This window comes from Arachis ipaensis, chromosome B03, assembly GCF_000816755.2.
Source record: "Arachis ipaensis cultivar K30076 chromosome B03, Araip1.1, whole genome shotgun sequence".
NCBI classification, from domain to species: domain Eukaryota; kingdom Viridiplantae; phylum Streptophyta; class Magnoliopsida; order Fabales; family Fabaceae; genus Arachis; species Arachis ipaensis.
Genome location: NC_029787.2, coordinates 115,852,964 through 115,867,423, shown reverse-complemented (window position 1 = coordinate 115,867,423; position 14,460 = coordinate 115,852,964). Strand labels below are relative to the sequence as shown.

The following is a 14,460-nucleotide window of genomic DNA, read 5'->3' as shown; positions in this document are numbered from 1 at the left end:
CACGGTAACAACAACAACAACAACAACAACAACAACAATAATAATAATAATAATAATAATAATAATAATAATAATAATAATAATAAAGCTCCATTGGAGCTCATACTTAGAGCAAATGTTAAGTTAATTCAGCCTACAAATTATCTATGAACCCAAATAGCTGTTCAAGTAGTCATTAAATAGTGAAATTTGTAAACATAAACATGAAGATTTTAAGATTGGTTCAAGACTTCCCCAAAATTGAGGTCACAGTTTGTAAGAACTGTAGAATGTCACAAGCAGGTTTTCAATTATAAATACTACCTGAGACTCAGTGACATGATGCAATGAAGATTTCCAGGGGGTTCCACTGGCCTCCAACTGCTTGGCCCAGTTCCTTGCTTGCTCCCACTGCCTATTATTTTCTAGTGCAGACAACAGTGAAGCATCATCTGCAGTTTCATTATCAAAATGCAACACATTATCTTTACGAAGCATAGGTTCTGCTAAATTAATTTTCCAATAAGCCCTTCGGTAGTGCGCCGCAGCAAGTCCACCATCACCAATGTCAGTGGAGGCAAGAAGTTGCATTAAGCATCTTTTCTCATACGGAGAGGGGCAAGTTGAAAGCACTGCATCAGCAGCTTTTGAAGCTGTAGAACTAATCCATGATGTTCCAATCTGTCCTTCTCGTCCCACATTTGCCTGTGAGTACATCGGTTCCTCTTTAATTCGTGCTGAAAAGGAACCCAAATGAGCAGAAGCTTCTGAGAGGCGCATTTGTGAAAATGCCTGACCAAAGAGGGGATATCAGTATTGCACGGAAGATATCCAAAAGGAAAAAAAAAAACTAATGCCGGATACAAAAGGCCTAATCCAATGCACAAATCCAATTAAGATGCAAAATGCCAGTCAAAGCATCCAATGCTTTCTAGACAGGATTTCTTGCCCTCTTTCTTTGTATGATAGTCTTTCTCTTTAATCATTTTTTTTTAAATTAAATATGGCAAAAGGAACAACATGAGAGAAAGAGGGTCAAGCCACAAGTATAAAGAACTGCATCATCATTACCAAGAATTTTGATAGCACTTGCCCAATGATAGCACACACAGACAGAATAGAATTCTCCAGTCTCCACTATACATCACTACATGAATCAGAAGCATTTTGGATTAGCTAGCTTACCTGAAGGGCACGAATGAATGGCAGCAATGGACATGATGGAAGGAACATCTCGAATGCCCTTAGCAAAGGCAAGAACAATTGTTGTTCACAAAGCACTGCAACCATCTTGGAAAGAGAAGCTGGCCTTTCATTGGATTCACTTGCAACAATTATACCTCCCGTCTGTCCTACATCTCTTTCATTCTCGATAGACTTACCTTGGGAATCAAATATTTTTGGACCCATAGAAGTACTTGAGATCTCAGATATTACAGAAGTAGATGAGTCGACTGTAATGGGTGTTATTAACCGTCGACGCTTGGGACTCTGCCTATTGTAATGAAACGTAAGAACTCTATCACCTACAGGCAAGGAATTGGTTGCATTTACAGCTGCTCCAACATTATCTGCAATCTGGGAAGCAATATTATGCACCTTGATCGATGAAGTTTCTCTGTCCATAGATATAGATAATGAGTTTGAATCATTGAATTAGTTTCTAGTTTCAGCACATGTTTGAGTATGCATGTGCTGCACATGGATATTCCACTAGGTGGAGCTGGCTAAAAAATGTTATTGCTTTATCAGGTATTTCAAAAAATGGACACAATGTCAATAAGCATAGGCATGATTTTTCTCTTTAAAGATCGAAAACATATAGAGCATCGATTTCATCATATATGTATTCAAAATAAACAATTTCAGATTAGTCAGAGTAGGACTAAATAGTGCAGGACTGCAACCTACTCACAGAAGAAATGCAGAACATTATAAAAATACATCATGATGAAAATCACATGAATATAATTATGAACGTGAAAACATTAATTACTTAAAAGACAATTCCAGTCACCTTGCTGCAGTAATTTCCAACCAAACTGTCAGGCATGACAATGGTGAGACATCAGGGAAACATGAAGCCACCATTGCCAAAATTGACCAGGACAACTCTTTTGCTTTTGTCAAGAGAGCTTCTCCAGGACCTTTGTGTTTTTCACATTCTGCTAATATCTGGAAGAGTTCAACTGGAACACACATGTTTTCATTAGGAAAGGTTGTTTCATCACCTTTCTCTGGTGAGGTTGCCTTTTTCTTTGATTGCATTGCTCTCAAAACTGTCATCATATGAAGTCTCAGACGTGGATCACTAAACTCCTTTGATGCCTAGCATTGAAACAAGAACAGAGGTTGAAATCTTCACTATAACATAACTTATCCATTCAAACTTTTTGACATGAACTAGAGCAGGAAGCAAGACTCACCACTTGGACCACTGTATCAAAAGAATATCCCCCAATCTGACCTTCAGACAAAAATTCAACCTGACAAGAGCAAAAGATAAATCATACCATACCATTACAGTTCAAGTAAAATTAAAAAAAAAAAGGAAAAATGTATTTTCAGGGTGGGGGGAAGAGAAGTAGCTACATACCCAGTCATTATCTCTAGCTAATAAAGCAAGATACTTTGTACTTAGGGGAAGCTGATGCATCCTACAAAAATTTGTTACCAAACTCCAGCGCTGGCTAGCAGCCTTTCGTTCAGACCTTAACTGTGCTCCATCACCATTTCCAGTTAGCAGCCAAGACCCATATGTATTTCCATCTATAATCAGCGGAAGGCTTGCTTTTTCCAAATGGTTCAAGACAAGCATAAGAGCCCGAGAAGGTTGTCTACCTGAAGCTCCATTCCCAGTAGAATTTACTGCAGAATCCTTGTGCAAATATTCATCAGCTAAGGCTCGAGCAAGAGACTCAGTCAAGTCACCTTCATGGGATCTTGCATGAAACATAGATCCCTTGGGTGATAATTGCCTGAGATTTTCATTATCTTCACTTAATGTGTAGAAAGAAGAAATTCGCTTTAGCACAGCAATATCAGTGCGCAACATGCTGGCTGACAGACCACATAGCTCCAGAAGAAAAGTGCATGAGGCAACAAGCATAGAATCCTCAAAATGCATAATAGCAATTGGCAAAACCTGACAATTCAAGCAGCACAATTTTAAGTTTATCATTTAAAATTTCTATGAGAACCATCTTTTTGGTAAAATCATATAAAAAGCAGTTTATATGATCTAGTGCAAAATATATTAAGACTGTTTTGCAGGTTGTCAAACATAAATCACGAGAAAACTCTAAGGTGAAAAATCTTTCCAATCCCCATTCTTCATAATCAAATCAAATGTTGGCACAAGGTAAAGTGGATTATCCTACCCATGCTTAAAGCTCAAAGGACACTTGCAGAAGGATGTTTTTCATGTAATAGCTGCTTTAAGCTTTTAGATTGAACTGGATTTAGACAAATAGATTCATTTGAAGCATGACTTCGGAGTGATGTCAATCAAATTTCTACTTATCAAGTGAAGTTTTTTGTATTAATTTTTTTTTTTTCAACAATGCTCAATGCACTGATTTATTTCAATTTTGCCTCAGGTAAAGTACATAACCCAATTTGTTTTTTTCAAAAGAAGAAAGCAAGGAGAAAAACATACAGATGAAAGCAGAGTCTCTTCACTTTGCTCAAGTGGTGAAAGAATAGTCTGGACATCTAATTGAATGCTTGCTTGTCCATGAGCTGAAGCACCGGCCTCCTCTTCAGACTTCATATTTTGAACTCTATGGCCAAGGATCTGGTTGAAAGCTGCCAAAGCACGTCCACGGTGCAAATGGTGCTCAAGTCCAAGGCCATTTTCCTGAAAATTTGATCAGAATTCTTGATATACAAAACAACATTATCCAATTACTGAATGATAATGGTGAAGAGGAGCGTTGTTGGAAGCTGTTAACATTCTTGTAGCAAGAAATATAGGAGGATAATAGCACATAATATTGGGAAAGGTAATTCGAGAAAAAAGAACAACTAGAAGATATACAAAGTAGAAAAAGAAGCAATCAATGTACATACCTCGAGTAAAGGGCCATGTAGTTCTTCCTCAATGTGTCTTTGGATAGTTGCCTCCCAAGAAATTGCACTTATCTCAGCATGTACATCAGCATTTATGAATAAATCAATGTCTCTGTGTAGCAAAGTTTCCCCAGTAGGAAACCCTGAAAAGGATTGGCATCCAATAGGACCCTGTAATATAACCAAACCTAGATAACTTGGGTTCCATAACTGTGTTTGTATACAAGAACATTCAAAGTTCAAACTACATGAAGAGGAGTTAACTGACCGTCAAAGGAGTAAATCTTGACTATTAGACTTGACATGAATGTTCAAAATTAATATTTAAAATATAGAGCCATGAGATTTTTTGCCACATCATGCGACCTTTAATTTAATAACTTCTAATATTGACTGTCTATACATGGTTCGACAGTGAAAATTTACTCCTCAAATAAATATAGTTCTCTGTTTTTCTCTTTCACCATACGACACATGAATAAACAAACTAAGAGAGAACAGAAGATCAGTAATGAAGCTGTCTGCCAATCACTGAAAGGACATGTAAAACAAACGGTATTCTTAAAGGAAACAACACCAGACAGGTATAACATGAATTGAATTAAGACAAAATATTGTAGAGAAGATTGCAAAGGAATTCAGTCATTCAAAAAGGAAAGCAAAATTTACCTGCACATAAAGTTGTATTAATCTCCGAATGGGCTTAGGAAACCAGCATGGAAGCATTTGTAGAAGTGAAGTATCACGTCCAGTAGAGAAAAAATTGTCATCACGCCAACTAAGATAATCTGATAAAGCTGTATTACAAAATTGTGATAGGCAAATTGATGCAAAAGAGAAAAAAGTTAGCTTAAGTGCCAATGAAACTGAGGATAAGGGGTTGGGGCAGGAGTTACCCAACAAATGAGGTTAATGGCTAACCAGTTTTTGCTTTAGGAACCAACAAGCTCATTGTATCTTGTCCAAGACATGCTCCTACAAGCGTGCGCCACAATGTTGGGAACCGTAGCAAAGTTGGCCTAAGATTCTCCAATGTGCACTGGGCAGAGGAATTGATATGCATATTTACACCACCACTATTCAAACAGCTTTGAATTGGCAAAGCAGCATGCATCAGGGTTGCTAGAGCTGCCATTTCTCCCCCTCCTTCAGCAATGTCATCAACAGTTCGAATTATTTCATCTAAATCCATAACACTGAGGCCACTTCCAGGAACCAAATTTTGTGACATAATTGAGCGAGCATTAGCAAGTGAAGCCTCGTACTCACACCCCTTAACTCTTGATAAGAGCAGCCATTTTGCCCATTGACAATCAACCTGTTTTTAGATGCAATGTATTAAGCATCAACAAGCAATAGATAAAAGAACGTTATAAGACACTTCACCACAAAGGACAAACCTTTAAGTATAAGAACAATGTATGCATCGTAGCCACAAGGGGGAAACAAGAAGCATAATTACATGAAAGGCATATTGATAAAAAGAATAACAGACGCTACAAAAGGCTTGAAATGCAAATCTCTATGCAAATAACAGCTCGGCAAATGAAGAAAAGTATAAGGATTTGAGAGGTAGTGCTAGCAAGAGATCTCTTGGTATTGCACACACTAGAGATTACCTCTCATGAATAGGAAGAAAAGAGTAAACATGGAACAGAATTACATACTTCTAGAAGTTTTAAAGATGCTTAACTTAATGAAGAAAATAATAGTGAATAAGGGATATTGCAGAAAACTTCCACAGAAATCTCCATAATAAAGCCTCTTAAATGTAAGGATATTAATTGAGATAGAGACTTATTGTCTTGGGTTTTATTTTACTTTTCTGTTACTAAGCATGCCTTATCCTCCATATTCCTTGTAAACATTTTACACCACATCTGAATGAGTTCACTATAGTGTAAAACAACAGAACCTAGCTCATACTAGCGTAGTAATTTGAAGAAAGAATGAGAGAACAAACAATTAGAATTGATCAAACCAAATTACAATAACACTCAATGGAAACTACGAAACTTACTGCAGTTTCCTGTAATGCAAGAAGGGAATCACGATCAAGGACCAAACTATGACAATCAAGGTAAAGGTCCAAAAGACTTGGCAAATTATATTGTGCACAGTGATGCACAAATATTTTATGCATAGCATGTACAGTTCCATCTCTATCTGATAAGGTCTCAATAAGATCATTGTCCAACAAAATCTTATCTTGATCAGATACGAAACCTGCCCGAGCCAAAAGAGCAACCATCTCCATTGTTCCTTCCCAATATTCTTTCAAAAATATAAATCTTTTTGCAAGCTTTTCCTGCATGAGCATTCTCAACCACCCAGAGCAAATATCAGGTGAAAACTGATATATTTGGATATCTGGCACTTCCATGCATACAGAATCCAATTCTTCAAGAGAGCCTAAGAAACTTCCGTAATTAGAAGCCTTCATATTGCATCCTAAAGACGAAGTAGTTTGCAAAACATCCAAATTGAGTTGAAGGCTTCCAGCAGATATGGCATATGCCGGTATCATGTCCAACAGTTCAGATACTTCTTTCCAATTATTGCGACCCCCATGATATTCAAGTTGTGATTCCCACAGTAAAGATATTCCCGAAGGAGATGATTGATTCAATATCATCTGTAAACACAAAGATGAATAAATAATGCAAGAGTAACTGAAAAGGAAGAGTTTTCGTGTTTAGAAGGTATACAGATTTATTTCACTTCTAACGAAAAAACAAAATATTAAGAAAGACTAGCAGCAAGCAGTGAGCAATAGCAGCCTAGTCCCTCTGTAAATCAGTAACAGCAATCCCCTTCAACACTCATTAGCTAAGCTACAAACCAAAGCCAATATCCCCAACATTAGGTTAATAACCCAAAATACCTAGGGCAAAGCTAGTGAATGGATCAAGAAATATTTTTTATGAGAAGTTCAAACCAAAGCAACTTTCAAGAATTCGAAAGGAAATCTTACAATGTACAGGTTGGAGTTGAGTACTCAAACTTGAAGAGACAAATGGACAAATGAGAAGTTCTATGTGATGCAGTATATCATAGCAAACTTCCAACTAGGCATAAGAGTCCAATTTCTAAGAACTTGTATGAGACATTCACCCCAGTCTTTCTTTCAATAAGTAAATGTAAATTGACAAGAAAATTGGTTTAGAACCCAACAAAAAAGTGTATTCAAGGGGGAACATGTGACCATCATCTTTGGTGTCATCAAAATTCAGTGTAAAAATATATATCATCAATACAGACATGAACGCACAGAATCAACTTACACGATCAATGGTTCTTTGCTCCCAGGTATCAAACCAGATAGCAGCAGCAGCCCAATATCCAACATGAGCCTCATCTTCATCAACTTCTACAGAAGATGTACTTCCATTGATATTCATCCATGAGTCCAAGACAATTCCATCAATCTCCCCACATTCAATGACAAGGCTATCAAATGAATGGTTATGCAAGAGCTGTAGTCTATTTTCCATCGGCAAAACAGACTCTGATGAAGTACCATTCTCTCTTAGCCGCCCATGATATGTTTTCCAGAAACTGCTGCTAGGATAAAGACTCTTCTCACACACATGCACGGGAAGGAACGAATAAGATTGCAAGTCTTAGATAATGCAAATTCCTCTATCGATTAGTTAACTACACTTGAGCACAAAATAAGGCATAAATTCCACATACCTCAATCAATGACATATCTTCCAATATCTTCCACTCATATGGTCCTAGATAACCATATCTTTTCAATTCCTCAGCAATCTGGGCCCGCAAAGATCTCCTTACAGTGCCAAACAAAAGTTGCTTGAGACAGGATTCGATGTTCTCTCCAAGTCTTTGAAGTGTTGAAACAGCAAGCTCAGTTTCACCCTGTGTAATCATAGTATTAGTCACATTATTTTTTTATGAAAGCTAACGAGAGTAAAATAACTACCTTCAAAAATAAGTCATAAGCAACAGCTCTGCCAATATCACGGACTTCAGTGAAAGTATCATGAGGCTCTTTGCCAGCAACAAAATTTTCCGATTGATGAAGATGCAGTTTAAGTACTGCCAAAGGCAGACGACCAGAGAGCAGAGCATCTTTAACCACATTTTTAAGGTCCAGATTATCTACATTCCAGCGTGCCATCATCTCTTTCGGATTTTCCACAGGCAAAACTTTCTTTTCAGAATTTCCTCCTAAAGGGGATACTTCACCAAACTCTTCCGAGACCAAAGGAGATTTTGAATCAACAGGCACTAGTGCAAGGTTTTCGTTGTTGTCACTACCAGGAGCAGGTAGAGGTAAGGAAAGCTCATTTTGGTTCAACATGTCCAATGACACTAAATCTGAAGCATGAACTGAAAGTTGGGATTCTTCCTGCAACATATCAGTACAAATTAAAGATGACTCTTCTCCGATAGTAGCCTGTAATTAGCAACAAGATAGTACTAATTTTCAGGAGAAACAATGCAATCAATTTAAATAGTAATCCAAGAAACAGAATCATTCAAAACCATACCAATCCTTGACTGGCCCTTTGGAATTTCGATCTAAGCCTACATTGCAGGTTGCGTATGATCTCCAAGAAATGAGCCATCTCACGAAGTTTTCGAGCAAAATCCACTTCTGCTTGCAGTTTAACTGGTTCAATAGGGGGAAGAGAGAGTAATTCTGTTTTGTTAAAGCCCTCTGCAATGATCATATCTCTTTTATGTTGTATCATTCCATATTTACGAAGCATCCTGGTTGCAAAGGAAGTAGCCAGTGCAAGAAGCCTAAATGTTCACCACAAGAAACGAGATATCATAAATCAGATGAAAAAACCTATAACTCAAAAAGGTTGAGTAATATCCACTAATTTTTCTAACAATTTATTTTCTCCTTTCAAATGTACTGTACTAAAGGAGAAAGCACAACAAATCTGAAAGAATATGAATAAGAAAAAGAACTTGGTTAATTCCTAAAGGGACCTTCAAAACTCACCTAATTTCAGTTTTCTCATCCAATGTAGCTGTCCTAAACAAACTAGCCATAAGGAAATTCAAGTAGTTCCAAAATTCTGAAACACTCTTACAACTTTTTTATACAAAAAATCCGTAAAGATAGCCATCTGAAGGAAACTAAACAAAAGCTAAAAGACCAATGTGATGTCACATATATAATTAGAATGCCAGAATAGACCTCTACTCTATATATTTAACACAGATGACATCATGTCTTACAATTAGCAAATAGGTTTATATAATAAATTATGAATGATTCATAACAAAGCTAAGAGTTGCAACATGCAAATAAATTTACCTTGAAGCAGCAGAAGTTTCGCTATCATTTCCATTTTTGTTAACAATGAGAAAAACTGCAGCAAAGAGCAACCTCAAAATCCCCTCTTCTGCTAGATTCACATCCACAAGCATTTCCAAAGATCTGTTCATCAATAAAACTGGAAAGTGAATTTCATTAGATAATTTTTGCTGTTAAAAAACGCTAATATTACATAAGCACAGCGATGTAATCCATCTCAACTCGAACTTCACTATTACTGAAACAGTTTAATGCACGACAATATAATTCAATGTAAACCAATGTACTCCAACAACAAAGTTTTCTTTTATAATAAAGAGGAATTTTATCAACATGAAAAGAAGTATACATAACGATAAGAAACGAGACTAAACGAGACCAAACAAGAGTATACCAATGAAGCAAAGCTTTTAAATCTCTCAACATATTGGAGGAGAAAATTCCTTTGTAAAGATCATGTGCTTTACACCAAAAGAAGTCAAACAGCTAATCTTATCCTACAAACCTTGCTTGTCAATGAAAATTGTATTTTGCACCAAAAAGCATTATATTTCTGAACCCAAGCTGCATATAGCACAATTACAAGAAATAGCTGCACCAAGAAGCCTACAAATATCCAGCATATTACTTATAATTCATCCTACTCAGTACTTCTGTCCAGGCAGCAGACCTGACCATCCTTCGACTTCTAAATTTCCAGATAGCCTCGTCTATAGTCCAAACCCTCTTAGTGTAACAAAAGGTGAGAATCAAGATGTTGAAAGATTCGAAAAATGCTTCAAGAACATGTAGATATTTATTATAAGTAAGCTAGCTCCTTACCGAGAGAGGACTTTATATTCCGTGTTTATGTACGAGTTAAAAATACATATTATATTGTACCTAAAACAAAAAAACAAATCATATTTTCAAACAGCAGTGGTCACACCATTGTACCCCACCCATTTGGTTATCCATCCATACTAATTCTAAAGTCTGAAAAAACCCAGTGCTATAATTAAGTCCTCTCTAGAGGAAAGCTCCATAGCCATTTAGCTTCCCAGACCAAGTTTATGCACACTACATTCCCAAGTAACACAACCTTCATGCCTTTGGTCAACGTCAAACCACCTGAAAAACAAAATGACATCTAATCCACTGTGCCGCCCCGCACCTGACCAACCTTTTGACCCATCATCTGTCCATGTGAATTGCCACCACAGATAAAATACTAAATTATAATGCAGGCACTGAAATAGCATAAATGTCCACCCTAGAATATTTCCTACATTTCTGCAAAGCACTATCCCACCTTGAAATAGTGCTGCGCAAAGCATCCATGAACACATGCAACATATCATAACTCAAAACTACAAATTCAAAATATACTATGCCTATTAGATCAATGTCTAAACTTTCGCCTACTTACCTTTCTATTTCATCAAATTTCAAGTAGTCCAGTGCTATTTGTAACTGACGAATGCGAGAAACTTTGACATCCCATCCTGAAAAAGAAGGAAATAAATAATAATGAAGCTAAAACTATGTTTAAGAAATTCTAACCACCACCCTATTATACAAACCTTATCCAAACTTCGAAAAATAAAAGAAATAAATATCCCATCCAAAGTTTATTTTACTCTAATCAGGGTTATTCTAATTTAACAGAAAACCATATGGTTTCAACAGTAAAAGAACACACAGATACATCCCCCCTTACTCTCTCTCTCTCTCTTTTACATGCAAAGCATCATGGGAGGCTAAAATGAATTATCCTTTTCTTTTTGGTTTTCGTAACACTCACCATTTTCTGAACACAATCGATGTGCCTCTTCAGTGCCTTCATACAGAAGAACTCTGTCCAAAATTTCAACTTTCCAAGGAGAAAACCTATTCATTGTTTCTTTTGTTTCCACATTGTCCTTTATTATGTCTGAAATCCCTAAACCCTTACTTGATGGGCAATAACCAATGTGCTCAGTAGGAAGAAAATTTGTTGAAATTGAAATGGAGGGAAGATACACTGATAGACCAGCTTCCTTCACTATATATAAAGAACCTTGGAAAATGCATCCAAGTGCTTCTCCAATAATAGCTTCTTCTTTTCCATTAAAGTGGCACACATCATATTTACTACCTATGAAGTTGTCATCATGAACATCTAACTTCACTTGCAGATTAAAATGGACAAGCAGAGAACCTCTTTGATTTTGTGCATAATTATTTCTAGAGAGAATCGTAAATCCCAGAGGAGAAAAACAAATGGAATCATCCCCAGAGACTCTAAAACCAGGAAGGAATATTGTTCTCATAACAAGTGAATTCAAATCAGAACCATGAAACTTGTTATCATTTTTAGCAGCAGCAGAAAATCCACTTGAATAGGAGCCAAACAAGTCTGTCTTTTCTTTAAATGTGCAGTCATGAATTTGCTGAAGCACATTGGCCGCCACAGCTTTGTCTGGGAAAGAAACCACTTCACTTTTCATGTTCAAATCACTAGAACGAGCATTGCCAGAAGAATTAGAGTATACCACTTTGCGATTTATATCATACCCACCAACTCCCCAACCAACCAACATTCCAAGCCCAAATTGCTGACCATATGGAAGCAACTTCTCATATGAATAGTTCTTGTCAGGCACATAATCACCCAAGGAAATCACATAGATCACACCGCATTCATCAACCACAGCTAAAAGGGAGGTATGTGAAGCAACAACGAACCTTTTGAATGACCTCCTAAAAGAACCACTATGCTGATCAGACAACTTAGCCTTAATGTCACACTCTTGCTTAATATCTGTACCATCACTCAAGGAAAACTTTTCTGACCCTTTCATATCAAAATGAGGGTTAAGTCCACAAGCATGTGAAACATTTAATTGTGTCACAAGTTCACCAGACAATGCACCATAGAGAGCAATCAAGCCAGAAGAACTAAGACAAACAAGGAGATCATCAGAAAACTGAAAATCCATCCACTTATTTGCCAGACTTATGTTTATTCTTTCATCTAGCTTCACTATTGAAACCCACTGAATACCCCAATAGTCTAACCTAGCTACAAGAAGTAAATTTCTTATCCTGCCTCCTTGAATTGCATCATTAATGTTTCCAGACAAATCATGCGGTAACGTAAAAAAGAGCCCAACCAAGCAATATGAAGCACTTGAGAACACTCTTGGGCATTCATAGAAACCATTAACCTCAATACCAAATACACTAGAAAAACAATCAGAATTAGAATCATCTCCACACAAGCTCAAGCTTGACTGGTTAGACACATCACCTCCATCAAATATGTTAAATGAAACCACTTCTGCAGAGCAAGGAAATTCTGTATTCTTAGGGAACTTGCTCCAGATACTACCATCTAATCCAGTAGTATCAACTTTAGTGAAAAACGACTCCAAGTATCTCTTAGCAGCAGGACCTCTCGGTAGTTCAACTCCACTATCTCCAACAATACCATTTATAGTCTGACCTTCATCACTCAGTCTGGAAGACTCTCCTACTTCTATGTTTTGAGCTAATGTAGCAACAGGCCCCCATTCCACCCACCTGCCTTGGCTAAAGTTCCCCTCTACTGCAGCTTGAGCAATTCCTCTGGTTTTGTTCAGTTTGGGAAAAGCATGGATGGACACCCCACGTCTTCCGGACACAAATAGAAATTCTCTAAATGAAGCATCACTGTGCTGATCATAGCTGTCTCCACAACGTGCCCATGCCAACGAGCTCACATCACTAATAAATGGGTAACTTTTGGACCTTGGACACTTAAATTGAGCAGGATCAGTATCAATGTTGATTTCTGATCCTGAAGTGCAAGGTAAATCATTCACCAAATCTGATATACTAGGCCTAGTGAATGCCTGGGAGGAAAGAGTCGATGAACCTGGACTGTGATTATCATTGTCATGGCCACTTTCCGGAGCACTAGAATGTAATTCTCCTGCATAAAAAGGAAAGCAAATGCATATACCGCAACAGCTTAACAACACAAATCAGAAACATCTGTGTGACCACTACAGAACTTAAATCAACAAAAACGAAAATAGCAATCACCTTTTATCAGCGGAAGCAAAAGAGCTTCTTTTTCATAAGAATGCAAAAGCAGTATCTCTCTTGTGGGAGAAAGAAAAGCCTCACGAAATTCCGAAAGCGCAAGTGGAATATCGGAAGGTTCCCACTTATGTAACTTAAGTATAGCAGGATCATCACTGCCCATGGGCATACCCATTCTGCTCCTGATTCAACCAAACACGATTCAATAAAAGGGGAAAAGAATCACAATTAAACAAAAACAAAAGTTAAGAAGTAACGATAACTGATAACTACACTTAAATAAAACTGCAAACAGTTTTCACGGTCAACATCAGTATTCCTAAGACCATCATAATGATCTAACAAGACTTGCAACGCCAAGAAACTTCGATAAGCGTAAATTAAGTTATTTTTTTCCAATTCTCTATAACACGCAAGATGGTGTTAAGACTTAACTATCTAAGTCTGTTTTCAATTTTATTTAATTTATTCATGCAAATAACCAAAATCGCAAGTTGAATCGAGCAGTGCAATCTGGTACATGCGGAACCTCGAAACCAGTCAGGATTCAATCAATTGAAACTAAACGATTATAATCTTTAAAAAATCCAAAAGAAAATATAAATAAAGTATAATCAGAGAGAACTGAACATGAGAATTGAAGAGCAGCAGTGAAATTCGAATTTGCACAAAGGAAATGAAAATAAGAAGAATGGATAGAGAACCTGGATTGGGGCGACGATTAAGAAGATGGATGCATGGATACAGAGTGAGAGGTATCGTGTGTGTGCGCGTGTGTGCACGCTCCGATAGAGAGGGTTGACGACGACGATGATGATAGAGAAGAGTAACTGAGAACAAGAAAAGAGGTGCGTGCGTTCTTGGCTTCTTGCTCTCTCTCTCTCTTTCTGTCTCTGCTATTCTTTTTCTTCCTTCGCTGCTCGATCCCACTCACTTAACAGCTTTTTCGTTTCACCATTTTCATTTTTTCTCCCTTTTTCTAATTAATTTTCTCACTTTTAATCTTTTATTGTCCTTTTCTTTTAATTCACTGACTGTAATTAATTAAAGATAGAGTGAATATC

At 37.1% G+C, this 14,460-nt stretch overlaps 1 protein-coding gene across 5 annotated transcripts in view; it reads right to left on the bottom strand.

Annotated features, from left to right (window-relative positions):
• The window catches only part of LOC107631144, a 19,174-nt gene extending 4,824 nt beyond the window's left edge, over positions 1–14,350 (bottom strand). The window contains exons 1-19 of one of the 5 annotated variants that reach the window (XR_002359722.1): positions 14,101–14,350; positions 13,397–13,578; positions 11,133–13,283; positions 10,758–10,833; positions 9,350–9,472; positions 8,568–8,823; positions 7,997–8,473; positions 7,747–7,932; positions 7,335–7,628; positions 6,071–6,685; positions 4,972–5,368; positions 4,720–4,847; positions 4,051–4,221; positions 3,638–3,838; positions 2,576–3,124; positions 2,406–2,465; positions 1,997–2,307; positions 1,165–1,597; positions 304–771 (exon numbers count right to left, since the gene is read on the bottom strand). Coding sequence is in view for 4 of the 5 variants with exons in the window: in XM_021119343.1 (XP_020975002.1) it covers positions 304–771; positions 1,165–1,597; positions 1,997–2,307; positions 2,406–2,465; positions 2,576–3,124; positions 3,638–3,838; positions 4,051–4,221; positions 4,720–4,847; positions 4,972–5,368; positions 6,071–6,685; positions 7,335–7,628; positions 7,747–7,932; positions 7,997–8,473; positions 8,568–8,823; positions 9,350–9,472; positions 10,758–10,833; positions 11,133–13,283; positions 13,397–13,571 (7,071 nt within the window). In the remaining variant the exon portion in view is untranslated. Of the gene's footprint in view, positions 1–303; positions 772–1,164; positions 1,598–1,996; positions 2,308–2,405; positions 2,466–2,575; positions 3,125–3,637; positions 3,839–4,050; positions 4,222–4,719; positions 4,848–4,971; positions 5,369–6,070; positions 6,686–7,334; positions 7,629–7,746; positions 7,933–7,996; positions 8,474–8,567; positions 8,824–9,349; positions 9,489–10,757; positions 10,834–11,132; positions 13,284–13,396; positions 13,579–14,100 lie in introns of those variants that run through there. The other 4 variants (XM_021119343.1, XM_016334490.2, XM_021119344.1 and 1 more) reach the window with 4 other exon arrangements.